The sequence below is a fragment of the Hylobates moloch genome, unplaced genomic scaffold (genome assembly GCF_009828535.3).
Source record: "Hylobates moloch isolate HMO894 unplaced genomic scaffold, HMol_V3 SCAFFOLD_23, whole genome shotgun sequence".
Lineage (NCBI taxonomy): Eukaryota > Metazoa > Chordata > Mammalia > Primates > Hylobatidae > Hylobates > Hylobates moloch.
In genome coordinates this window covers 30,585,558-30,608,860 of record NW_026652298.1, presented here as the reverse complement: position 1 = coordinate 30,608,860, position 23,303 = coordinate 30,585,558, and the positions used below count along the sequence as shown (strand labels likewise).

At 42.4% G+C, this 23,303-nt stretch overlaps 1 protein-coding gene across 4 annotated transcripts in view; it reads right to left on the bottom strand.

The window, feature by feature from the left end:
• Positions 1–23,303, bottom strand: part of TXNDC11 (thioredoxin domain containing 11) — a 64,675-nt gene that overhangs the window by 25,304 nt on the left and 16,068 nt on the right. For 2 of the 4 annotated variants that reach the window (XM_032145268.2, XM_058434053.1), the window contains 2 exons: positions 17,458–17,551; positions 266–385 (listed from right to left, as the gene is read on the bottom strand). In XM_032145268.2, the coding sequence (XP_032001159.1) occupies positions 266–385; positions 17,458–17,551 (214 nt within the window). The remainder of the gene's footprint in view (positions 1–265; positions 386–17,457; positions 17,552–23,303) is intronic. The other 2 variants (XM_032145269.2, XM_058434054.1) reach the window with 1 other exon arrangement.

Here is a 23,303-nt window from a genome sequence, read left to right as displayed (position 1 = left end):
CATAGTGTCAAATGATCTTCCCCCAAGGTATTTATTTATTAATTACAAAGGAAGAGACAGTAACTTTTCAGTGGAGAAACACAGCAGACACTACTTTAACCAAGTGATCAAAGTTAATGTCACCAGTAGCAGACACACTGACATCATATGAACCCCTGATAAGAAGCACTGAGAAGGACCTATTTCTATGGTATTGTTGTCAAAAGACATGACCTATTCCAACCACAAGAAAACAGACAAAATTGAGCGATTTTCTACAAAATACCTGAGTATTCTTCAGAAGTGTCAAGGTTATAAAGGACAAGGAAAGACAGAGGATTTGTCATAGGTTGAAGGAAACTGAGAAAAAACCAACTCGTTGCGATATGGGATCCCAGACTGGATCCTGAAACAAAAACAGACACTAGTGGAAACATTGAGACAATTCAAATGAGGTCTGCAGTTTAATGAATAGGACTGTACCAATGTTAATTTCTTTTTCTTTCTTTCTTTTTTTTTTTTTTTTTTGAGACAGATTCTTGCTCTGTCGCCCATGCTGGAGTACAGTGGCGCATCTCGGCTCAATGCAACCTTAAGTGATTCTCCTGCCTCAGCCTCCCGAGTAGCTGCGATTACAGGCATGCACCCCCAAGTCCGGCTAATTTTTCTGTATTTTTAGTAGACACAAGGTTTCACCATGTTGGCCAGGATGGTCTCGAACTCCTGACCTCAAGTGATCCACTTGGCCTCAGCCTCCCAAAGTGCTGGGATTACAGGTGCGAGCCACCACACCCAACTCTAATATTGATTTCTTAGTTTGTACAAAACCACCTAACAAGTGGTTATGTAAGATGTTAACAATGAGGGAAACTGGCTAAAGGCAGGTAATTATGGAACTCCCTGTTCTACTTTTGCATCTTTTCTCTAAGTATATAATTAGTTGAAGATTTTTAAAAACTTTGTTTAAAGGGCATGGCATATAAGTCCAGATCCCAAAACTGTCAGAAGTAACAGACCAAAGAGAGGACGTGATTTAGTAGGACCAAAACACCACTCTCCAGAAGCAGCTGATCTTAGAGGACACAGTTAAAAGAGAAGGAAAAGCAGCCAGTAAGGAAATTCATTTGATAGCCTGCCAAAGTCACCATCGCGATTTACTAGAGCAGAGGAATAAGAAGTGACAGCCTGACCCAAAAGTTAAAAGGGGCCATTCAAAAACCTGTTTAACTGCATTAATAATGGACAGTCTGCCCACACAGAAGAAATTCTAACATGCTCAAACATATTACAATTTCAAAACTTTATTTTTCACACATAACAGAAATTTACAAAAATCACACTTCTATTTAAGTTCTAGCATATGGTGGAAATTTTGCTAGAAGCAGCAGCTTAAACTTGCAGTCTCACGTGAACAAAGAATACTTGGATTAGAAGAGGAAGTTTATAGCGTAAAGATGACACAAAAAAACAGTATGTCACATCTCCTTATCCAGAGTGTTTTCTGATAAGCAGAGCTCCAGGGCTTTCTACAATAGAACTCTTAGTCATTTATAAAATGAATTATTTTGTCCTAAAAGTAATGAAGTTTCAATATTTTAATTAAGAACCTGGAATTTGTTGGACTATTAAAAATAAATGAAGACTCGTACTCTCCCCTCCTCTACTCAAAAAGGTCTAAAAACTGCAGTATCCCATTCGATTAAAAAAAAAAAATTCTCCATTAGCCTGCTAATTGGCCAGTTCAAGATCTCTATTAACCATACAGTGACAATTGGTGTCAATGATCACTGCAAGATGTAATGAGATCTTGAAGGAACATCTGGGTAAAAGAATTAGTTACTAAGCAGTTTCCACAGCTATTCATGCAGGTGGCTAAGAAAGTCAAGGTGACCACAGCATGTCTCTTGGCGCCATTCACTCCTCAGGGATGGAGGGTGCTCCTTGGCTGCTTGCTACAGAGGGTGCTGAGCCCTGGGCCCTGTGATCATCCGCTACAAGGCTGTGCACACAGGCACCATCTAGAGCCATCACAGCACATCTCCCACGGGCATGGGCTGCGGAACCAGCACTATTATGCTGATGCTAATACTGTTTGCTGTGCTTTGAGCAGAAATGGTCTTGTGCTTTGACTCATCAAATCTTGCCTACTTTTGGCAGGCAGACAGGTTTACTCCTGGTCATCTCTTGTGAGTATGGGATTCTTCTCCGCCCCTGACAGAATGCTCCCCTCTTGCTTCCCACACCCTCCCCAGGTATAGCTTTAACTGCCCTTCTTGTGCCTCCCGTGCACCGCTGTCACCATTCACCTCATGACAGCTACCAAGCGTTCCTGAAAGACCTGAAACTCCATCTGGTTTCCACTCACATTCATCTGGCTCACTCTCCTCTAGTTTGGATAAAAGCTTTTTGGTTTTGGACGTTTTAATATACAACTACAGCTGACCCTTGAACAACATGGGTTTGAACTGCATGGGTCCAATTACATGCAGATTTTTTTTAACCAAACACAGATCCAAAATACAGTATTTGCAGAATTTAAAACCCACCTATATGGAGAGCCAACTTTCATACAGGCAGCTTCTGAAGGGCCAACTGTGGGACTTGAGTATGCAAATTCTGGTATATTTGGGGATCCTAGAACTAATCCCCAATCTATACCAAGGAAAAACTGTATTTTAGTTTAGTATCATATGACTTAAAGTTAATTTTAAATATTAAAATGTCAGTTTAGGGCCGGATGCGGTGGCTCACACCTGTAACCCCAGCACTTTGGGAGGCCAAGGTGGGTGGATCACCTGAGGTCAGGAGTTCCGAGACCAGCCTGGCAAACCTGGTGAAACCCCATCTCTACTAAAAATTAGCCAGGCTTAGCGGCAGGCGCCTGTAGTCCCAGCTATTTGGGAGGCTGAGGCAGGAGAATCACTTTAATGTGGAAGGTGGAAAAAAAAAATCTCAATCATTTTTATACTGATTATATGTTGAAATAATTTGGATACACTGGGTTAAATATTAATTTCACCTGTTTCTTTTATTTTTCCCCCTAATTTTTTTTTTAAAAGACAGAGTCTCACTTTGTCACCCAGCCTGCAGTAAAGTGGCCCGATCTTGGCTCACTGCAACTGCCACCTCCCAGTTCAAGCGATTCTCCTGCCTCAGGCTCCTGAGTAACTGGGATTGCAGGTGTGCACCACCATGCCTGGCTAATTTTTGTATTTTTAGTAGAGATGGAGTTTCACCATGTTGGCCAGGCTGGTCTCGAACTCCTGACCTCAAGTGATCTGCCTGCCTTAGCCTCCCAAAGTGTTGGGATTACAGACCTGAGCCACCGCACCCAGCCTCACCTGTTTCTTTTTAATTTTTAGTGTAGCTACTAGAAAAGTTTAAATTAGGCTGGGTATGGTAGCTCACATCTATAATCTCAACAGTTTTGAGAGGTTGAGGCAGGAGGATCACTTGAGGCCAGGAGTTCAAGACCAGCCTGGGCAAGAGAGTGAGACCCTAGCTCTAAAAAAATTTTTAAAAATTCACTGAGTGTGATGATGTAAGCCTATAGTCCTAGCTACTTGGGAGGCTAATGCAGGAGGAATGCTTGAACCCAGGAGGTCGAGGCCACAGTGAGCTATAATTGCACCATTGCACTCCAGCCTGGACAACAATATGAGATCTTGTCTCAAAAAACAAAATTAAAAAAAGAAAATTTTAAATGGGCTATGTGGTTCATATTGTGTTTCCACTGGATTATGCCGGAGTGGTAATGATGAAAAAGCAAGATTCATTTATCTCAGGAAGAAAATTAGGCTGAGAAGATAAATCCAGCAGCCAGCGAGTCTTAATAATTGGCACTTATCTGGTAAGATCACATAATGTTTCTTTAATTTTTTTTTCATGAAAATCCCTCCAACAGCAAAGAATAATTATATTTAAGAACCTGGCCGGGCTCAGTGGCTCACGCCTGTAATCCCAGCACTTTGGGAGGCTGAGGCGGGCGGATCACGAGGTCAGGACATGGAAACCATCCTGGCTAACACGGTGAAACCCTGTCTCTACTAAAAATACAAAAAACTAGCCAGGCGTGGTGGCGGGCACCTGTAGTCCCAGCTACTTGGGAGGCTGAGGCAGGAGAATTGCTTGAACCCAGGAGGCGGAGCTTGCAGTGAGCCGAGATCGCGCCACTGCACTCCAGCCTGGGAGACAGAGCAAGACTCCATCTCAAAAAAAAAAAAAGAACGTGTCCCCTCTTCTTCAAAAAGGAAAAAGTGGGGCTCTCTCAGAGGCCTAAAGTAAACAGCACTTGGTGTACTACAAAGTACCCAAGGATACACTGAAAGAACAGACAGAAACTCCAGGTCTGAACAATGTGGAATTCCTTACATTAGGGAAGGTCATCTGCTATCATGGAGACCTTTGTGTGAGCTCATCTCTAAGGCATCATGGAACAAAATGGAGTATCAGGTCAAGAAAAATGCTCATAAAGGTAACTGCTAACAAACCAACATATACTTCAAAACAAAATACCACTGGATTAAGTCACATGGCATTTAATCAGCATGGCTAAGTCATTTACTCCATGGGGAAATTCTTCTTATTTCTTTAAACTGGAAAATAGTGATATCCCAAAAGGCAAACCTGTACCATGATGCCTTCCATCTGTTGAGAAACAATTCTGATTTTAGTCTGTTAATTTTAACTTCTACTTTCCCACTCTTCTTTCCAAAGTCAGAAAAAGGAGAACAATAGGATTACAAAAAAAAGGGATTAAAACAACCCCTCTAATTTTAATATTTACATACTGATTCACTTTTCAAGTTCTTCATAACCATTTCCTAGATAGTGATGTCATATATTTCCAATAAAGTGTCCATTAAAATGAAAAAACCTCTGAAGAAATGTAACATTACAGAAATGCTTGTTTTCAATGTATAAACTATCATTACTTGCATTTTCCCCCTAGAAATGAGACAGTGAAATGTGCATAGTTTCCAACTTCTTAATATAAAGCACAAAGCAATTATCTAGAAAAAAAAATCTGGCATTTGGACATCACAGATACATTGTGGTGTTTGCCAAGATATTACTAAACTAACACGTAACTTATAAGCCGTGATTCTTTTTTTTTTTTTTTTTGAGACAGAGTCTCGCACTGTCGCCCAGGCTGGAGTGCAATGGTGTGATCTCAGCTCACTGCAACCTCTGCCTCCCAGGTTCAAGTAATTCTCCTGCCTCAGCCTCCTGAGTAGCTGAGATTACACCACCACCATGCCCAGCTAATTTTTTGTATTTTTAGTAGAGACGGGGTTTCACTATATGGGTCAGGCTGGTCTCGAACTCCTGACCTCATGATCTGCTCACTTCAGCCTCCCAAAGTGCTGGGATTACAGGAGTGAGCCACCGTGCCTGGCAGCTGTGATTCTTTCTGTGTGTGAGCTAGGTAGGAAGGAAAGAGAAATGTAGTTCCAAATACATGATTTTAGGAGAAAATAAACTATAGTACTAAATACGCATTGTTACATATACTTAACCTGACAGTAAACACCCTCACACCAGCTGTTCTCATTTAGTAAGTCTAAAGCACCATATTAAAATGATCAATTCAGGCTGGGCACAGTGGCTCACACCACCATGGTGAAACCCCATCTCTACTAAAAGTACAAACATTAGACAGACGTGGTGGCACAAGCCTGTAATCCCAGCTACTCGGGAGGCTGAGGCAGGAGAATCGCTTGAACCCGGGAGGCAGAGATTGCTGTGAGCCAAGATCACACCACTGCACTCTAGACTCAGTAACAGAGTGACACTCCATCTCAAAAGAAAAAATAAAATAAAATAAAAAATAAATATGATCAATTGAAAAACTTCCCTTGTATGCACTTCAATTAAATTTAATTTTTTTTTTTTGGTAGCCCTCAGGGGAAGGAAGGACTCTGCAAACTAAATATATCCACTGAGAAACCTTCTCCACCCCATTTCAGGCTGTTCTTAAGGTCTAACACAGGAGTCAGCTAGATGAGGTGTCTGTCACATGTTCTCTTTTTCCCCTCCAAACAATGCTTTAAAAATGTAAAAAACATCCTTTGCTCCCAGGCCTACAAAAATAGGCCAAGGGCCATTGCATTTTCAAGATGAAGTGTCTGTTACAGATAACTAGGGCAAAGCTCCCTTATTTAACAGATGGGGAATGTGAAACCTGAAGGCCAGTGAGAAAAGGCCGCTGGGCCATGATTCTACCAGGATACTTGCTATTAAAATGACTACATAGCCAGGCGCAGTGGCTCGTGCTTGTAATCCCAGCACTTTGGGAGGCCAAGGTGGGTGGACTGCTTGAGCCCAGGAATTGAAGAGCAGCCTAGGCAACATGGCAAAACCTCATCTCTACAAAAATTAGCTGGGTGTGATGGCGTGAGCCTGCAGGAAGATCACCTGAGCCTCAGGAGTTTGAAGCTGCAATGAGCTGTGACTGTGCCACTGCACTCTAGCTTGGGCAACAGAGTGAGACCCTGTCAAATAAATAAATAAACATTAAATAAAATAAAATGACTTCAGTACTCATTGGCCCCTGTCTATCTATGCTTACTGTTAGGAAGATACCACTAAAGCCCAGGGAAAACTAGAAACCAAGACAGGTTTCTGCTAAGCGGAAGACAGCCTATTCATCTATTAGTGCGACAGCAGCTCCAAGAAAGAAGCGGGGGTGATGAAAATCACAGGACGTCCAGTGTGCCGGACGTCATGCTAGATAGTCAAGAGTTATTCATCCACAGAACTTCCCCTAGGCCTTGAAAAATTAGGAAGGCAGACATTAGCCAGGGAAAAACATTACATTTAAAGCAGTATCACAGGCAAAGCCGAGAGGGAATCACCGTATCATACCACCTGCTGCACCTCAGCAGCGCGGAGGAGCTGCAGAGAAAACAGAGTAAGGGTGGAGTGAGTGAGCTCTGCACCAGGGTTCTCATCTCAGCTCCTGTATTTACTGGCATGTGACGGTACTGGCTTCCTGTTGCTGCTATAACAAATAACGGCAGACACAGATGTATTTTAAAGTTCTGGATGCCAAAAGTCCAAAATGAGTCTCACTGGGCTAAAATCAACCCTGGCCTGTTAGCAAGTCATGTTCCTTTGGGAGGCTCTAGGGGAGAATCCATTTCCTTGACTTTTCCAGCTCCAGAGGTCACCCACATCCCTTGGTTTATGGCCCCTTCCTCCTTCAAAGCCAGTGACAACTAGACTGTCCGTCTCACATTACACTCTGCTATTTTCCCTCCAATTTTGATTTTTTTTTTTTTTTTTTTTTTTTGAGACAGGGTGTCGCTCTGTCACCCAGGCTGGAGTGCAGGGGCACGATCTCGGCTCACTGCAAGCTCCGCCTCCCGGGTTCACGCCATTCTCCTGCCTCAGCCTCTCCGAGTAGCTGGAACTACAGGCGCCCACCACCATGCCTGGCTAATTTTTTGTATTTTTAGTAGAGACAGGGTTTCACCGTGATCTCCCCTCCTCGGCCTCCCAAAGTGCTGGGATTACAAGCATGAGCCACCGCGCCCAGCCCAATTTTGATTCTTAAGAATCCTTCTGATTACACTGAGCCCACCCCAGTAACACAGGATAACCTCAGTGTCAGCTGATTAGCAATCTAATTCTATTTGCTACCTTAATTCCCCCTTGCCATGTATATAACCTATTTGCAAGTTCTAGTGAGTAAGAAGCGGAGCTTTTTAAGGAGCCCGTATGAGCCCTGCCTACTACACTAACCCTGAGCAAGTTAACAACCTCCTCAGAACTTCAGTTTCTTCATCTGTGAAACTGGAATAACACAGTTCAAAGGGTGACAGTGAAGACTGTGTCATTCAGGTAAAGAGAGTGGCTCATGGAAGTGCTCAGTCAAGTATCAGCTTATCTGGTTCAACTGTATATAAAAGGTGGCCAAGGACAGACCAGAACTGGACTTGTCTGCATGGAGCTGTTTGACTGTAAGTTTGTGGCTTTATTATGTGATCCCTAAGATTATTTTCTAAGATTGTAATGCTTCTAGTTCTTTATCTAAGAGTCTTATCAACTTCCAAATAAGAAAAAAAACAAACTTGGAGAAATAGGATCAACACCCACACCCATACTCTAAAAGATGACAACTTTAAAAGGGTAGAAAATATCACTAAATAATTAGAAAGTGAAGGTGCAATTTTTCAAATACCTGAGATCAAGGAATCAAAATCTCTCTAAATGGACACTAAATTTGGCTCTGGGCTTCCTGAAGCCAAGGCACAAGTGGACACACCTGTTGCTTTCCCCAGCCCAATCAATCTTCCACTCTGCATGCGGTTTCTTCCACACTTAGCTGCAGGCTGAGCCTCCCACCCCCAGCACCCATCTCCAATGAGCCATCTTCCTGCCTTCACCTAAGGAAGGCTGTCACAGACCCATCACTAAATTCTCATTGTGAGCAACCCTACTTCTTGGCCACACTGGCTGGTGGCTCCTGCTGATGGCAGGAAATGAGGTACATTCATCATTATAGCTATATCACATACCAGATCCTCAAATGGTTGCTGAATTATTTAATAAGAAATCGTACTTCTGATTCTAACCTCAAGTGCTGGGAGGATCTTTTTTGGCCTTAGTTCTTATTTATAAGACTTAAGAAATAAGTCATCATGGGGCACGGTGGCTCACCCCTTTAACCACAGCACTTTTGGAGGCTGAGGTGGCTGGGCTGCTTGAACCCAGGAGTTCAAAATCAGCCAGGGCAATATGGTGAAACTACATCTCTACAAAAAAATAGAAAAATTTGGCCAGGGGTGGTGGACGCCTGTAATCCCAGCACTTTGGGAGGCTGCGGTGGTTGGATCACCTGAGGTCGGGGGTTCAAGACCAGCCTGACCAACATGGAGAAACCCCATTTCTACTTTAAAAAAAAAAAAAAAAAAACACAGAAATTAGTTGGGTGTGGTGGTGCATGCCTGTAAATCCCAGCTACTTGGGAGGCAGGAGAATTGCTTGAACCCTGGAGGCAGAGGTTGCGGTGAGCCAAGATTGTGCCATTGCCCTCCAGCCTGGGCAACAAGAGTGAAACTCTGTCTTGGAAAAAAAAAAAAAAAAAAAAAAATTGCCAGGCATGGTGGTGCATGCCTGTAGTCCCAGCTCCTTGTGGGGCTGAGGTGGCAGGATCACCTGAGCCTGGGGAGGTTGAGGCTGCAGTGAGCCATGATTGTGCACTCCAGCCTGGGCAACAGAGCAAGACTCTGTCTCAAAAAAAAGAAAAGAAATCATAATGGAAATAAAAGCATCTCCCACAAAATATACGAGGATTCCTTTGCTAAAATAATGGCAACTGAGTTAAAAAGTCAGTTTTAGGTGTGGGGACATAAGGTATGGAATTTTTTTTTTTTTTTTTTTTGAGACAGAGTTTTGCTCTTGTTGCCTAGGCTGGAGTGCCATGGCATGATTTTGGCTCACTGCAACCTCCGCCTCCCGGGTTCAAGCAATTCTCCTGTCTCAGCCTCCTGAGCAGCTAGGATTACAGGCATGAGCGACCATACCCGGCTATTTTTGTATTTTTAGTAAACACTGGGTTTCTCCGTGTTGGTCAGTCTGGTCTCAAACCCCTTACCTCAGGTGATGCATCCGCCTTGGCCTCCCAAAGTGCTGGGATTACAGGTATGAGCCACAGCGCCCGGCCCAAACTATGGAATTTTTAATATGTTTATTCTAATCTATATTAGTCAGTACCCAGAAGGGTCTCAATGCAGGCAAATAGTTAGAAAAAGGTCTCCCCCATGAGTGAGTATAGTGACAACAAATGAAATTACCCAAGAAAAAAAAACAATCCTAGAACCCATTCCATTCGTCGAGAACTGTTAAACTCAATGTGTGGTCCAAAGACCCAAGAGTTAGGCCCAAAAACCTGAGAAAATAAAGCAATCTCCAAGCCAGCCTTGCTTGTCAGTCCCTTGTTTTTTCAATGCCTTTTAAAATGTCACATACAGAACAAGAAAACCCTATCCTTCAGATCTTTTTTTTTTTTTTTTGAGACAAGGTCTCACTTTTGTCACCCAGGCCAGAAAGCAGTGGCATGATCTCATCTCACTGCAGCCCTAACCTCCTAGGTTCAAGTGATCCTCCCACCTCAGCCCCTGAGTAGCTGCAACTACAGGCTAATTTTTGTATTTTTTGTAGAGACGGGGTTTCGCCACATTGAGAAAGGCTGGTCTTAAACTCCTGACCTCAAGGGATCCACCTGCCTCAGTCTCTCAAAATGCTAGGATTACAGGCGTGAACCACGGTGCCCCGCCAAGATCTTCTGATGCTGTATACAATCTCACAATCTGGCCCGGCGCGGTGGCTCACGCCTGTAACCCAAGCACTTTGGGAGGCCAAGGCGAGCGGATCACGAGGTCAGGGGATCAAGACGATGCTGGCGAAAACGGTGAAACCCCGTCTCTTAAAAAATACAAAAAATTAGCTGGGCGTGGTGGTGGGCGCCTGTAGTCCCAGCTACTCGGGAAGCTGAGGCAGGAAAATGGCGTGAACCCGGAAGGCAGAGGTTGCAATGAGCAGAGATCGCGCCGCTGCACTCCAGCCTGGGCGACAGAGCAAGACTCCGTCTCAAAAAAAAAATCTCACAATCTGACAGAACAATACTCCAGAAAAGCTTTCTTCGCTTGGAGGAGGGCACTTTTTATGTGTACTGACTCAGTTCTACAAGCAAATCTTGGCAGCAACAGACGCCACCTGGTGGAGTACAGGGACACTACGCTGGAATCAAAGTTCCTCCTCCATTTAATACCTTTCCTCTAAAACACTATTTCCCAAAGGAAAACTAATACTACAGGGTTTCCTCATCAACTGAGTTTAGGAATTCCTAAAGGTGGTAGAAGGGAGTGGAAACAACATTTTAGTTAATAGTTTAGTGTGGCCAGGCACGGTGGCTCACGCCTGTAATCCCAGCACTTCGGGAGGCCAAAGCGGGAGGACTGCCTGAGCTCAAGGAGTTCCAGACCAGCCTGGGCAACACAGTGAAACCCCGTCTCTACTAAAATACACAAAAATCAGCCAGGCCTAGTGGCGTGTGCCTGTAGTCACAGCTACTCGAGAAGCTGAGGCAGGAGAATTGCTTGAACCCGGGAGGCGGAGGTTGCAGTGAGCAGAGAACGGGTGTCTCAAAAACAAAACAAAACAAAACAAAACAAAACAAATAGTTTAGTGTATTTCCAAGATGATATTTAGGTAACATGTGAATTTCAATTTGATCTCTACAAAAAAAAATTGTTGTAACTTGCTGGTATGGTGGTGCACACCTGTAGTTCTAGCTACTCAGAAGGCTGAGGCCGAATGATTGCTTGAGCCCATGAGTTCAAGGTTACCACTGCGTTCCAGCCTGGGGAACAAAGTGAGACCCTGTCTCAGCAAAAAAAAAAAAAAGAATGAACCAGGCAGGGAAATTCCTACACTATGGTCTTTGGAGCCTGAAGGGCCAGGCACAAGAAGTGGAGAAGGTGGTGAGAGGGGATCCAAAGTGTCATTTAAAATCCCATAGCTAAAATCTTTCTCATGCGTCCTTTACCAGTCATTCATTCACCAAGCACAGTGTGGAGTTGTAGGAGCAACAAAACAAAACCCTGTCATCAAGGTCCTCAGTAAATATTATCTGAACAAATTGCTCCTATTCTGGTGGGAGAGAGATTCAGTCCATGGGACAGGGAGAAAACCATGCATTACAAACAGAAGCAGGTAGGAGGTGCACAGGAAAGGGGAAGAGAAAGACTGGGCCTGCTGGTCAATGACATCATTTCTTGTATGGATGTTTTTACTAGAATAGGTAAAATACTTATCTGAGGTGCTTTCAACCAGATGGCTTAGTTTCTAATTAAGGTATAAAGACTATTATTTTACTCACACGCAAAGTATTTCTTTACTCACTTTATTACTTTACTCACACACAAAGTATTTCACATGATTTGACCTTATAAAATAAGGATTTATATACTTACCTTACCCTCTCCAAATTTACAGAAAAACAAACTCAAACACAGAAAGGTTAAATATTTTGTTCCAAGTTTACAGACCCCACCAGGAGCAGACAAAGGGTAATGACCAGGCATTGCTGGCTCCCAGACCACTGCTTTTCTCCCTAGACTGCACTGCAAGTCCTTTTGTAGATCGGATGAAAAATGGGGTCAAAATTTGCTGCAAATCTTCTCTTTTAAAAAAGCCACTGAATTATAGCAGAATATGACAAAATTTTACCAGAACACATTTTTACAGCAAATAATGAAATAATCATCAGATTTTTAAAAATCAAGCAAGCAACTTCAGAGTATGACCCCTCTACCAAATTTTCTTTTGGCAATAAAGTAGCCTCTCTGCCAAGATCAAATGTAAAAATATTACAAGCGGAACAGGCTTTGCAGTCCTGGAGGAGTAAAGAAGTACAAGAGAGCTGATTTCCTCCAGGCTTTTGAAACATACACAAAGATTGCCAGCCCACAATTAATCATCTAGCACTGTGAAATGATTAAACATTAATAAGAGATATGTAAGACCTACTATAAAAAATTAAAAGGAATCTTTGAATAAATGAATAATCATGCTGTGAACCTAGAAAGAAAAGCTAAATGTTATGAACATGTCAATTATCTTCAAGTCAATCTATATATTTAACATAATTTCAACAAAATTCCAGCCAAAGGCATGGATGGACATAAAAGAATATTCCACAAAACACAAGAACTACAAGAAGTCTAGACTTGACCAAGTAATAACAATTTACAAAGTAAGAACTTAGATTATGTTTACTCAGACAAAAATAGGTATCTAGACCAAAAGAAATCACAAAAGTAGACCCAAATGCATGGAAAAATATGTTCTGTAGTAAAGCAGGCATCATCAAGATTAGAAAGAAAGGAAACATCATTTTATAAATGAGAGGGGGAAAAAATCAACTGTGCTCTATATTTTAAGCCAAAGTAAAGCCAGGGAGCATAAAGTGCTAAATAATTTTTAAATTTAAAAAAAAAAGAAAATAAACTAATATAGTAATCAGATTTTCAGGAAAAGAAAAGCAAGAAAAACTAACCAGAAGGCCAGGCGCAGTGGCTCATGCCTGTAATCCCAGCACTTTAGGAGGCCGAGGCAGGCGGATCACGTGAGGTCAGGAGTTTGAGACCAGCCTGGCCAACATGGCGAAAAGCTGTCTCTACTAACAATACAAAAATTAGATGGGCGTGGTAGTGGGTGCCTGTAGTCCTAGCTACTTAGGAGGCTTAGGCATGAGAATCCCTTGAACCCAGGCAGAGGTTGCAGTGAGCTGAGATCATGCCACTGCACTCCAGCCTGGGCAAAAGAGTGAGACTCCAACTCAAAAAAAAAAAAAAAAACCAGAGATTTAACTTTTTTTAAAGAAAATATGAAAGCACTACATAAATAATAATAACAGAAGTGAAAAAGGCTAACACAGGCTGGGCGCAGTGACTCACGCCTGTAATCCCAGCACTTTGGGAGGCCAAGGCGGGCGGATCATGAGGTCAGGAGTTCAAGAACAGCCTGGCCAACATGGTGAAACCCCGTCTCTACCAAAAATACAAAAAATTAGCCAGGCGTGGTGGCAGGCGCCTGTAATCCCAGCTACTCGGGAGGTTGAGGCAGGAGAATCGCTTGAACCTCGGAGGCAGAGGTTGCAGTGAGCAGGGATTTCGCCACTGCACTCCAGCTTGAACGACAGAGAGAGACTCCATCTCAAAAAAAAAAAAAAACAAACAAAAGGCTAACACAATAATGGACAGAAATACGCGCAAGAGTTCCTGTCCACAACACCTTAACAGGTGGACCAAGGTAAACTGACACATCAGCACCAAGGCCGAGCCCTGGAGAAAAAGGAGACAGTTAACAAGAGAAGGCAGTTACTATTCCAGTGCTGAGGTGGTACGTGAATTTCCTTTCTTTTAATGTGTAAAAATAGCAGATGTTTGACAAGTTGCGTTAAGTGGGGGGTAAAGGACCACAGAACCCCATCTTATAACCCAAGCCTCGATCTTATAACCCAAGCCTCGCATGCTGGGGGGCAGGAATAAGCTCTCCTCACAGCACACCCTACAGCCCTGTGATGCTTCAGACATGGTACACTCGCAAATTATTTATGCACTGATGACCAGCTAGCTTCAAAAAACAAATGTAGAACTTGGAAGTGGCCTGGCTATTTCTAAGACAATTAAAAAAAATCATTAAGGCAGGGGAAAGGCATGTGCATTGTATAAATGCTGGTGGCCTGCTGAACCAAGGCATCTGCTTTCTACTACAACAGTCTAAACAGTTCTTCAGTTCAGCTCTCTATAACTAAATGTTATATGTGTCAAATGTTTCTCCAGCCTTGATTTGTATATACAATCTAAACATGACATTGACCTAGAATTTAATTTGAAACTGTATCTTTTTTTTTTTTAAATGTGCATGTGTTTCTCCTACCTCTTACTGCACATCTGCTGTTAATAATAAGGAAAACACCATTTGACTTCAGGGTAGAAGAAAGGGAGAAAAACCCCAGATGCCCAAGGCAAGATTTACTTCAGGGAATCCTTCATAGTGCACATATTACAGAAGATCGTCATTTCCAAATGTGTGAATTTAGCCACAAAAAAATGGGGTGAAAAGGATTAATTAGAATCTCAGCTCCTGCGAACTTGCATATGCAACAGAATTTTACAAGATCCAACTAGAATCACAGGATAGGGAAGAGATGTAAAGAAAGTAAATCAGACCACATTTACTATGAAAACAACTTACATATAAACTTGTCAAAATTAGTGATTGACCAAGGAGGTTCATTTTGTAGCTTTGAGTAATTTTTAACCATTTATCCCTTTCAACCTTATTTTATATCTATTTTATTTATCACTATTTACCCTTCTTTTGCTGAAAGAAAGGAGAAAAAGGCTACTGTCTCGTATTAGAAGGGTATTCCTAAAAGGAACACCATTTTAGAAACCTCTGAATGAAAAAATAATTTAAGATGATTAATGTATTTCTAATACGGCATAGCAGCACACAACAAAGCCAATCAAATAACAAAACATGCTTCTACCACCTTGAAATGGCCTCTTCAGCTCACAAACTTGAATGCTACCATCGCTTTAGTGAATGACTCTAGGTTACCCTTTTACATAATCTTCATTAAGGTCTGTCTTCTTCTGTGAAGGGCTTTATTTAATTTTCCATGAAGAGCTTTGAATGGATGCTTCTTAAGTTGGCAGTATTTTGTTTCCAAAGCTCAAACTTCCATTTGCTAAGTCTGCTTAGTCACTTGAAACTGTGCAGCTCAAAGTCTTTCAATTAGACAGATATATGACAGCTTGATTTTCTCCCCCTATGTCTCCCAGACAAACAATGTGAATATAGTAGATTCTCTGTCCATGAAACCTTCAAGGTATATATTAAAATTGCCAGTCATATAATTGTTTTGTATATACTGTTTTAATATTCCAAAAATAATAAAAGAATAGTTACATATTTTTGGTTGATCTCCTGGGGGAAGGTGATAGGGCCATTAATGTGATCACTTGCTTGGCAAAGACTGATTGAGACCCTGCTTTGTGCCAGGCTATACAGAAAGAACACTAACATGAGGAAAATGATCCCTACCCTCAGAAATCTTACAGTTAGGGAAAAAGACATTAAATAAATCATCTTGTAACCACATACATAAATGCAAACTGTGTTAAGTGCTACAAAAGAAACAACAGGGTACCCAAGTTAGACTGGGGTAGAGGTTTCAGTTATTTAATTGTGGAAGTGATATTTGAGCTGGGCCCTGACAAGTGGAGAACTGAGCCCTACGGTTGGAAGCATATTCCAGGAAGAAGGACTAGCATGTGCAAAGGCCACAGTCTGAGGAAGGAGAAGCGAGTGGATACCAGTTATGTGTCCACTGGTCTGGTCCAGGCGTGGGTGAAGGGGCGCAGACTGGAGTGGTAACAAAGGGGATGGAGACAAGCGAGCAGATGAGAATGGATCTGACACAGAACTGACAGGCTGTGGAGTCAGGACTGAGAGAGAGCATAGAACAACATAAAACAATTGGGAGAATATGACCTTTCACTTAAAAACCAGGACACCAAACAATATACAATTCAACTAAGTCAAAAGAAAAATACAGATGTGAGAAGCTGGCAGTAGTCTATGCTGTAATGTGACATTGTTTTATATCTATAAAAACGCTTCTCAAAAGAAATGTATTGCTAAATTACAACCTGACAGGTAAAATAACCACTAAAAATGCTGACCAAAACTTTTAACTATACACACAAAAAAAGATGATGTAATAATTTTTTTTTTTTTTTTTTGAGACAGAGTCTTGCGCTGTCACCCAGGCTGGAGTGCAATGGCGTGATCTTGGCTCACTGCAACCTCCGCCTCCTGGGTTCAAGCGATTCTCCTGCCTCAGCCTCCCAAGTAGCTGGGACTATAAGCATGTGCCACCATGTCTGGCTAATTTTTGTATTTTTAGTAGAGACGGGGTTTCGTCATGTTGGCCAGACTGTTCTCGAACTCCTGACCTCAGGTGATCCACCCGCCTTGACCTTCCAAAGTGTTGGGATTACAGGCATGAGCCACCGCGCCCGACATTCATTTATTTATTTATATGTATATATATATATATATATATATATGTTTTTTTTTTTTTGAGACAGGATCTCACTCTGTCCCCCAGGCTGCAGTGCAGTGGCACGATCTCGGTTTACTGCAACCTCTGTCTCCTGGGTTGAAGCGATTCTCCCACCTCAGCCTCCCGCCTAGCTGGGATTACAGGTGTGCACCACCACACCTGCCTAATTTTTGTATTCCTTGTAGAGATGGGGTTTTGCCATGTTGGCCAGGCTGGTCTCAAACTCCTGGACTCAAGCAATCCACTCGCCTCAGCCTCCCAAAGTGCTGGGACTACAGGCATGAGCCACTGCACCCAGCCTCAAGCTATATTTTTAAAAAGCAAAACATTTGAGAGACTATATGTGAAATAGAACAGTATTTCCTGTTTGCTAATGATGAAATATTAAACAATGTAATTATTAAAAATACACTGATGGCTAGGCGCAGTGGCTCATGCCTGTAATCCCAGCACTTTGGAAACTGAGGCGGGTGGATCACCTGAGGTCAGGAGTTCAAGACCAGGCTGGCCAATGTGGCAAAACCACATATCTACTAAAAATACAAAAATTAGCCAGGCATGGTGGCAGGCGCCTATGTAGTTCCAGCTATTCAGGAGGCTGAGGCAGGAGAATCGCTTGAACCTGGGAGGCAGATTCCAGTGAGCCAAGATCATGCCACTGCACTCCAGCCTGGGTGGCAGGGCAAGACTCCATCTAAAAAGAAATAAATAAAAATACGTTGAGAAAAGGAATCAAGCAAATTAGAATATATATTCATAATAACACATGGAAAAGATGTAAATAACAATTCTACTGAAGTAACAATGTCTTAATATGAATCATTTTTTACCTTTCTTTAATGAATGTAATGCTGAGGTGAAGAAGGTCAAATAACCAGGAGGCTGGGGTGAGCCACTGAACTCAAAGTACCCGAGTACTCCAGGCTGCAGGAAAAAGAGCAGAATTAGGTAACTGAGGCACTGTCAGTCACAGTGTAATGGAGGATATTTTAAAGCAAGACATATTATAATTTGACAGTTAATGCATCTTGTTGCACTTCATTTTTTCAAAAAGCCTAAGCACATGAGAAAAATTTCAGGTTAGGGGTTGAACATCCCCTCCACTGAAACAACAAATAGGGTAAGGGATGGAGTTGCAGTAGCTTTGACAGGATTGCACAGTGGTCATTCAGGGACATTCAAAGCTGAAACTTCCTTCTGTCCCCATGAGTAGGTCTTTCCACACCCTGTTGACAGTACAATTCTCTCAGGCTCAAAACTTCATCAGTAAGTTATGTCCTCAATCGCTTTTAACAACTCCAGACAAGCAGTGGCAATAATTTTCTTTTAACCTTTCTTAAGTTTCTTCTTGAATCGCTTTCTCTCATTGACTCCAAACATACCTTCACACTTTGCTGGAAATCAGGGTTAATCTTCACCTGTAATCAAGCCCCTTCAATAGGAAACAAGCCATAGGACCCCCCCCCCCCACCCACCACCAAAACCCAGCATTCCACAGTGGCAACTCTCCTTTCCCTCAGGTCTGCAGAGGACCCGCCTCCGGCCTTCTGGCTCCTCCACCCTACACACTCATTTCCACCTGCTCATTCCACTTCTCTAAGCTGGGCGTAGAACGCCCCTTCATTCTGCCAAACCAATTAACTGTCCCCTACCAGATGTGTTCTGCCTTCCTGTTTACAATCACTTCTTCCTTCTTGGAAGGCCCTATGGCACTCATTCAGTCAGGTTTTGTTCTGTAATGGTCGTATCTGTCTTAAAAAGTCAAATTGTGAGATCCCTGAGGAAAGAGTGCTGGACTTAGAGTCAGAAGACCTAAGCTCAAGTCTGAGATCTAGTGGCTGAATGAACAGCCTTGGGAGAACCCTTCAATATGAACCCTCAGTTGCCTGATGTGGAAATAGGAAAAATTCCTCACAGGGTTAGGCAAAGAGCAAGCCTCATGAACCGTAAAGCACTAAGCAAATGAAAAGAATCCTTTTGAGCTCAAAAGCACTTGGCACTACACTCTATATTAGTAAGTCATTGTGAAAACCAACTTGATCATTGAAACAAAATTGCATCCAAAATTTGGGTGGAAATTTAATCTGTTGGTAAAGTTTAAAATCAGTATGTTATATAAAAGAGGAAACTTCTGATCTGTAATGGAATATACTATCTTTCCAATCTAAACCACTTGCTTGTTCTAAGATTCAACTGTAAATGAATCAATTGGTTTTCATTCTGATAGAAACTTAACATCTAGGCTGGGCGCAGTAGCTCACGCTTGTAATCCCAGCACTTTGGGAGACGTAGGCGGGAGGATCATTTGAGGTCAGGAGTTCAAGACCAGCCTGGTCAACATGGTGAAACTCTGTCTCTATTAAAAAATAAAAAAAATAGCCAGGTGTGGTGGTACATGCCTGTAGTCCCAAATACTCGGGAAGCTGAGGCAAGAGAATCCCTTGACTCAGGGGGCGGAGGCTGCAGTGAGCTGAGATCATGCCCCTGCACTCCAGCTGGTGGGGGACAGAGCAAGACTCCATCTCAAAAAAAAAAAAAAGAAAAAGAAAAAGAAACAGAGTCTCACTCCGTTGCCCAGGCTGGAGTCTCACTCTGTTGCCCAGGCTCATGCCTGTAATCCCAGCACTTTGGGAGGCTGAGGTGGGTGGATCACTTGAGGTCGGGAGTTCAAGACCAGCTTGGCCGACATGGTGGAACCTTGTCTCTACTGAAAATAAAAAAATTAGCCAGGCATGGTGGTACACGCCTGTAATCCCAGCTACTCGGGAGGCTGAGGCACGAGAATTGCTTGAACCAGGGAGGTGGAGGTTGCAGTGAGCCAAGATCATGCCACTGCATTCCAGCCTGGGCAACAGGGCAAGACTCCATCTCAAAACAAAAACAAAAACAAAAAAACACAAAACTATGAACTAACAGAAACAGTACCCATGTGCACAACATTCAGAGTAGAATTTTACAAACAATATGACAATGTTGGGTACCAGCATTCTACCATTCTGTCAAAATGCTCATGTTTTCTGTCATCTGGCAATTTTACTTAACTCTCTTCTTCCCCCTAAAAGATTCCTGAGCCTTTCCCCATCTCATTTAAATTTAAAACAATTTTGTTACCAAGCTGTTAGGAATAAATGAATGAATGTATGCTAAATAAGTGTTCTTAAATGGATACAGAAATTCACAAAAAGATTCTTAAAATATTTTGCCTGCAGATAGAAGAGTTTGAAATAATAATACTGTTAGCATTTGGTGAGTAAATTATAAGGTACAAGTCAAATGAATCTGTCAAGTGCTTGAAAAAATAAAAAAGAGGCCAGCAGTGCTGGCTCACGTCTGTAATCCCTTCAGATCACTTGAGGCCAGGAGTTCAAGACCACCCTTGGCCAGCCTGGTGAAACCCCATCTCTACTAAAAATACAAAAATTAGCCGGGCATGATGGTGGGTGCCTGTCGTCGCAGCTACTTGGGAGGCTGAGGCAGGAGAATTGCTTGAACCTGGGAGGTGGAGGTTACAGTGAGCAGAGATCGCACCACTGCACTCCAGCATGGGCAAGAGATCAAGACTCTGTCTCAAAAAAACAAACAATCAAACAAATAAATAAGAAAGCAAGCACTATTGATGTAGAAGCTACCAATACCTAACACAAATGATGTCCAAACAATACTGAAATTAGAGAAGCCAGAAAATTAGTCACTGAAAATTAAATTACTATTGCTCAGTCCTATTCCCTTTCCAATCAACTTAATGTCCACTGAAATAAAAATGACACTGGCCAGGTGTGTTGGCTTATGTCTATAATCCCAGGACTTTGGGGGCTAAGATGGGAGGATCACCTGACCTCAGGAGTTCCAGACCAGCCTGGGCAACATGGCAAGACCTCATCTCTACAAAATAAAAATAAAAATGACACTGGTTCTGTTAGTATATGTTGTCCACAATAATCAACTTCATTTTCCTCTTTGTATTTAAATTGGCAGGAAGAACATTCGAGGAAGAGGGATTCCACAACTGGAGTAACTGAAGTAAGTAGAATTTCTTTTTTTCTTTTTTTGAGACAGAGTCTTTCTCTGTCACCAAGGCTAGAGTGCAGTGGCATGATCTCGGCTCACTGCAACCTCTGCCTCCCAGGTTAAAGCAATTCTCCTGCCTCAGCCTCCCGAGTAGCTGGGATTACAGGCACCCGCCACCACACCCGGCTAATTTTTTGTATTTTTAGTAGAGACAGGGTTTCACCATGTTGGCCAGGCTGGTCTTGAACTCCTGACCTCATGATCTGCCCGCCTCAGCCTCCCAAAGTGCTGGGATTACAGGCGTGAGCCACGGGGCCTGGTCGAATTTCTTAACATGGTTTGCAAGGAAATTATATAGAGCTCTTAATCTCCCTTTATGGGATCTCTTGGCAAGTTCATTTCAGTTTTTAGCTACATTCATTATTTGGAAGGTAAGTATCATTGTAGTGCTTACCTGGGTAAAAAATTATAGACCCTACCCTGCCTGAATATTGTGACTATCATACACAAAATAATCCCAGTTCTGCAGAATAAATGTGAATGATCCAATTAATAACAGGAAATGGCAAAACTCTGCTGCTTAAGAGCCATGGCATCATCCTTCATCCATATTTATTCTTTTAAGTATTCATTTAAAAAAAAAAAGCTACAGCCAAATTAAGGAGCCAACATCTTCAAAATGTTCTATCATAAAAGAAAAAACTTTCAAAAAATGACATTAAATAAATATTTGAAGTTGTAACCCCTAGGTAGATACTGAAGTTTCAATTCAGGAACCTTAAATATTTCTTTGAGGAAGGAACATGATAGACAAGAATTTGGGGAGCCACAAGGCTGGGCTGTCGTCCAGTCTCCAGGTAGGTAAATCACAGCCTCCCCGTACCTTAGCTTCTTAATCTGTTCGAAGGATCCACAATTTCCATCTACCTTACCCAGCTGTTTGGAACATTTAGAAATAAGCACTTGAAAACTGAAGAGCACTTGACAATGCGTAGTTTATGCATTACTTCTTTGCTAATAACGACTGAAGTATTTCAGGGTTTACAAAGTTAAGAATTTTTAGTACTCACCCTTTCATGGCTTTCTGTGATGTTTAAGGAAGTTAAAGGCAAAACTGTTGTCCTAGAAATTGTTTCTGGGCTCAGTCTTGTCTTTGTTTTGTTTTGAGATGGAGTTTCACTCTGTTGCCCAGGCTGGAGTGCAGTGGTGCCATCATAGCTCACTGTAACCCCAAACTCCTGGACTCAAACAATCCTCCAGCCTCAGCCTCCCAAGTAGCTGGGATTATAGGCATGTGCCACCATGTTTGGCTAATTTTTAACATTTTGTTATAGAGACAGGGTCTCATTTTGTTGCCCAGGCTGGTCTTGAATTCCTGGTTTCAAGCAATCCTCCCACCTTGGCCTCCCAAGTGCTGGGATTGCAGGCGTGAGGTACCTCGCCGGGCCTCTTAGAGTCATAGTTTACAAACATAAAACCATGGTTAATGATTAGCAATGTGATATTGGTAGGTTTGAGATATCTAAGCCAAATAAAATATTTTCCATTGGTTAAAAACTTCCACTCTTCGGCCATGTGCGGTGCCTCACGCCTGTAATCCCAGCACTTTGGGAGGCCGAGGCAGGTGGATCATGAGGTCAGGAGATTGAGACCATACTAGCTAACACGGTGAAACTCCGTCTCTACTAAAAATACAAAAATTAGCCGGGCACGGTGGCGCATGCCTGAGTCCCAGCTACTCAGGAGGCTGAGGCAGGAGAATCACTTAAACCTGGGAGGTGGAGGTTGCAGTGAGCCAAGATCACGCCACTGCACTCCAGCCTGGACAACAGAGCGAGACTCCACCTCAAAAAAAAAAAAAAAAAAAATTCCACTCTAAGTAATTCAATATCAAATCATCTGAATAGGCCTTTGAAAGGATTCAACTATAGGACTTCTAAAAATTAAAACCAAGATACAATTAGAACATTCCTTTTTCTAACAATAGAATAAGCATATATGAATAGAGTTCCATATACATATTTACATCAGTCAGGCACAGTGGCTCACACCTGTAATCCTAGCATTTTGGGAGGCTGAGGTGAGTGGATCGCTTGAGGCTAGGAGTTCAAGACCAGCCTGGCCAAATGGTGAAACCCTGTCTCTACTAAAAATACAAAAACAGCCAGGCGTGGTGGCACATGCCTGTAATCCCAGCTACTCAGGAGGCTGAGCCACGAGAATCGCTTGAACCCAGGAGGTGGAGGTTGCAGTGAGACGAGCTTGCGCCACCACACTCCAGCCTGGGAGACAGAGCGAGACTCTGTCTCAAAAAAAAGTTTATGTCAATAGAGAATATTATTTATTTCAGGACATCATCACTTCCCAAGAAATGAATGCTAACTATATCATTTTATAATGGTCCAAAATGCTCACAAATATCTGGATTAGAGACCAATATATCATTGATCAATATTTTTTCTTTTTTTTCCTTCCTTAAAATCCAGATCCTACACAAGAATTTTTGTTTTTAAAACAAGCAGGAAAGGCTGCGCGCGGTGGCTCACGCTTGTAATCCCAGCACTTTGGGAGGCCGAGGCGGGCGGATCACGAGGTCAGGAGGTCGAGACCACGGTGAAACCCCGTCTCTACTAAAAATACAAAAAAATTAGCCGGGCGTGGTGGCGGG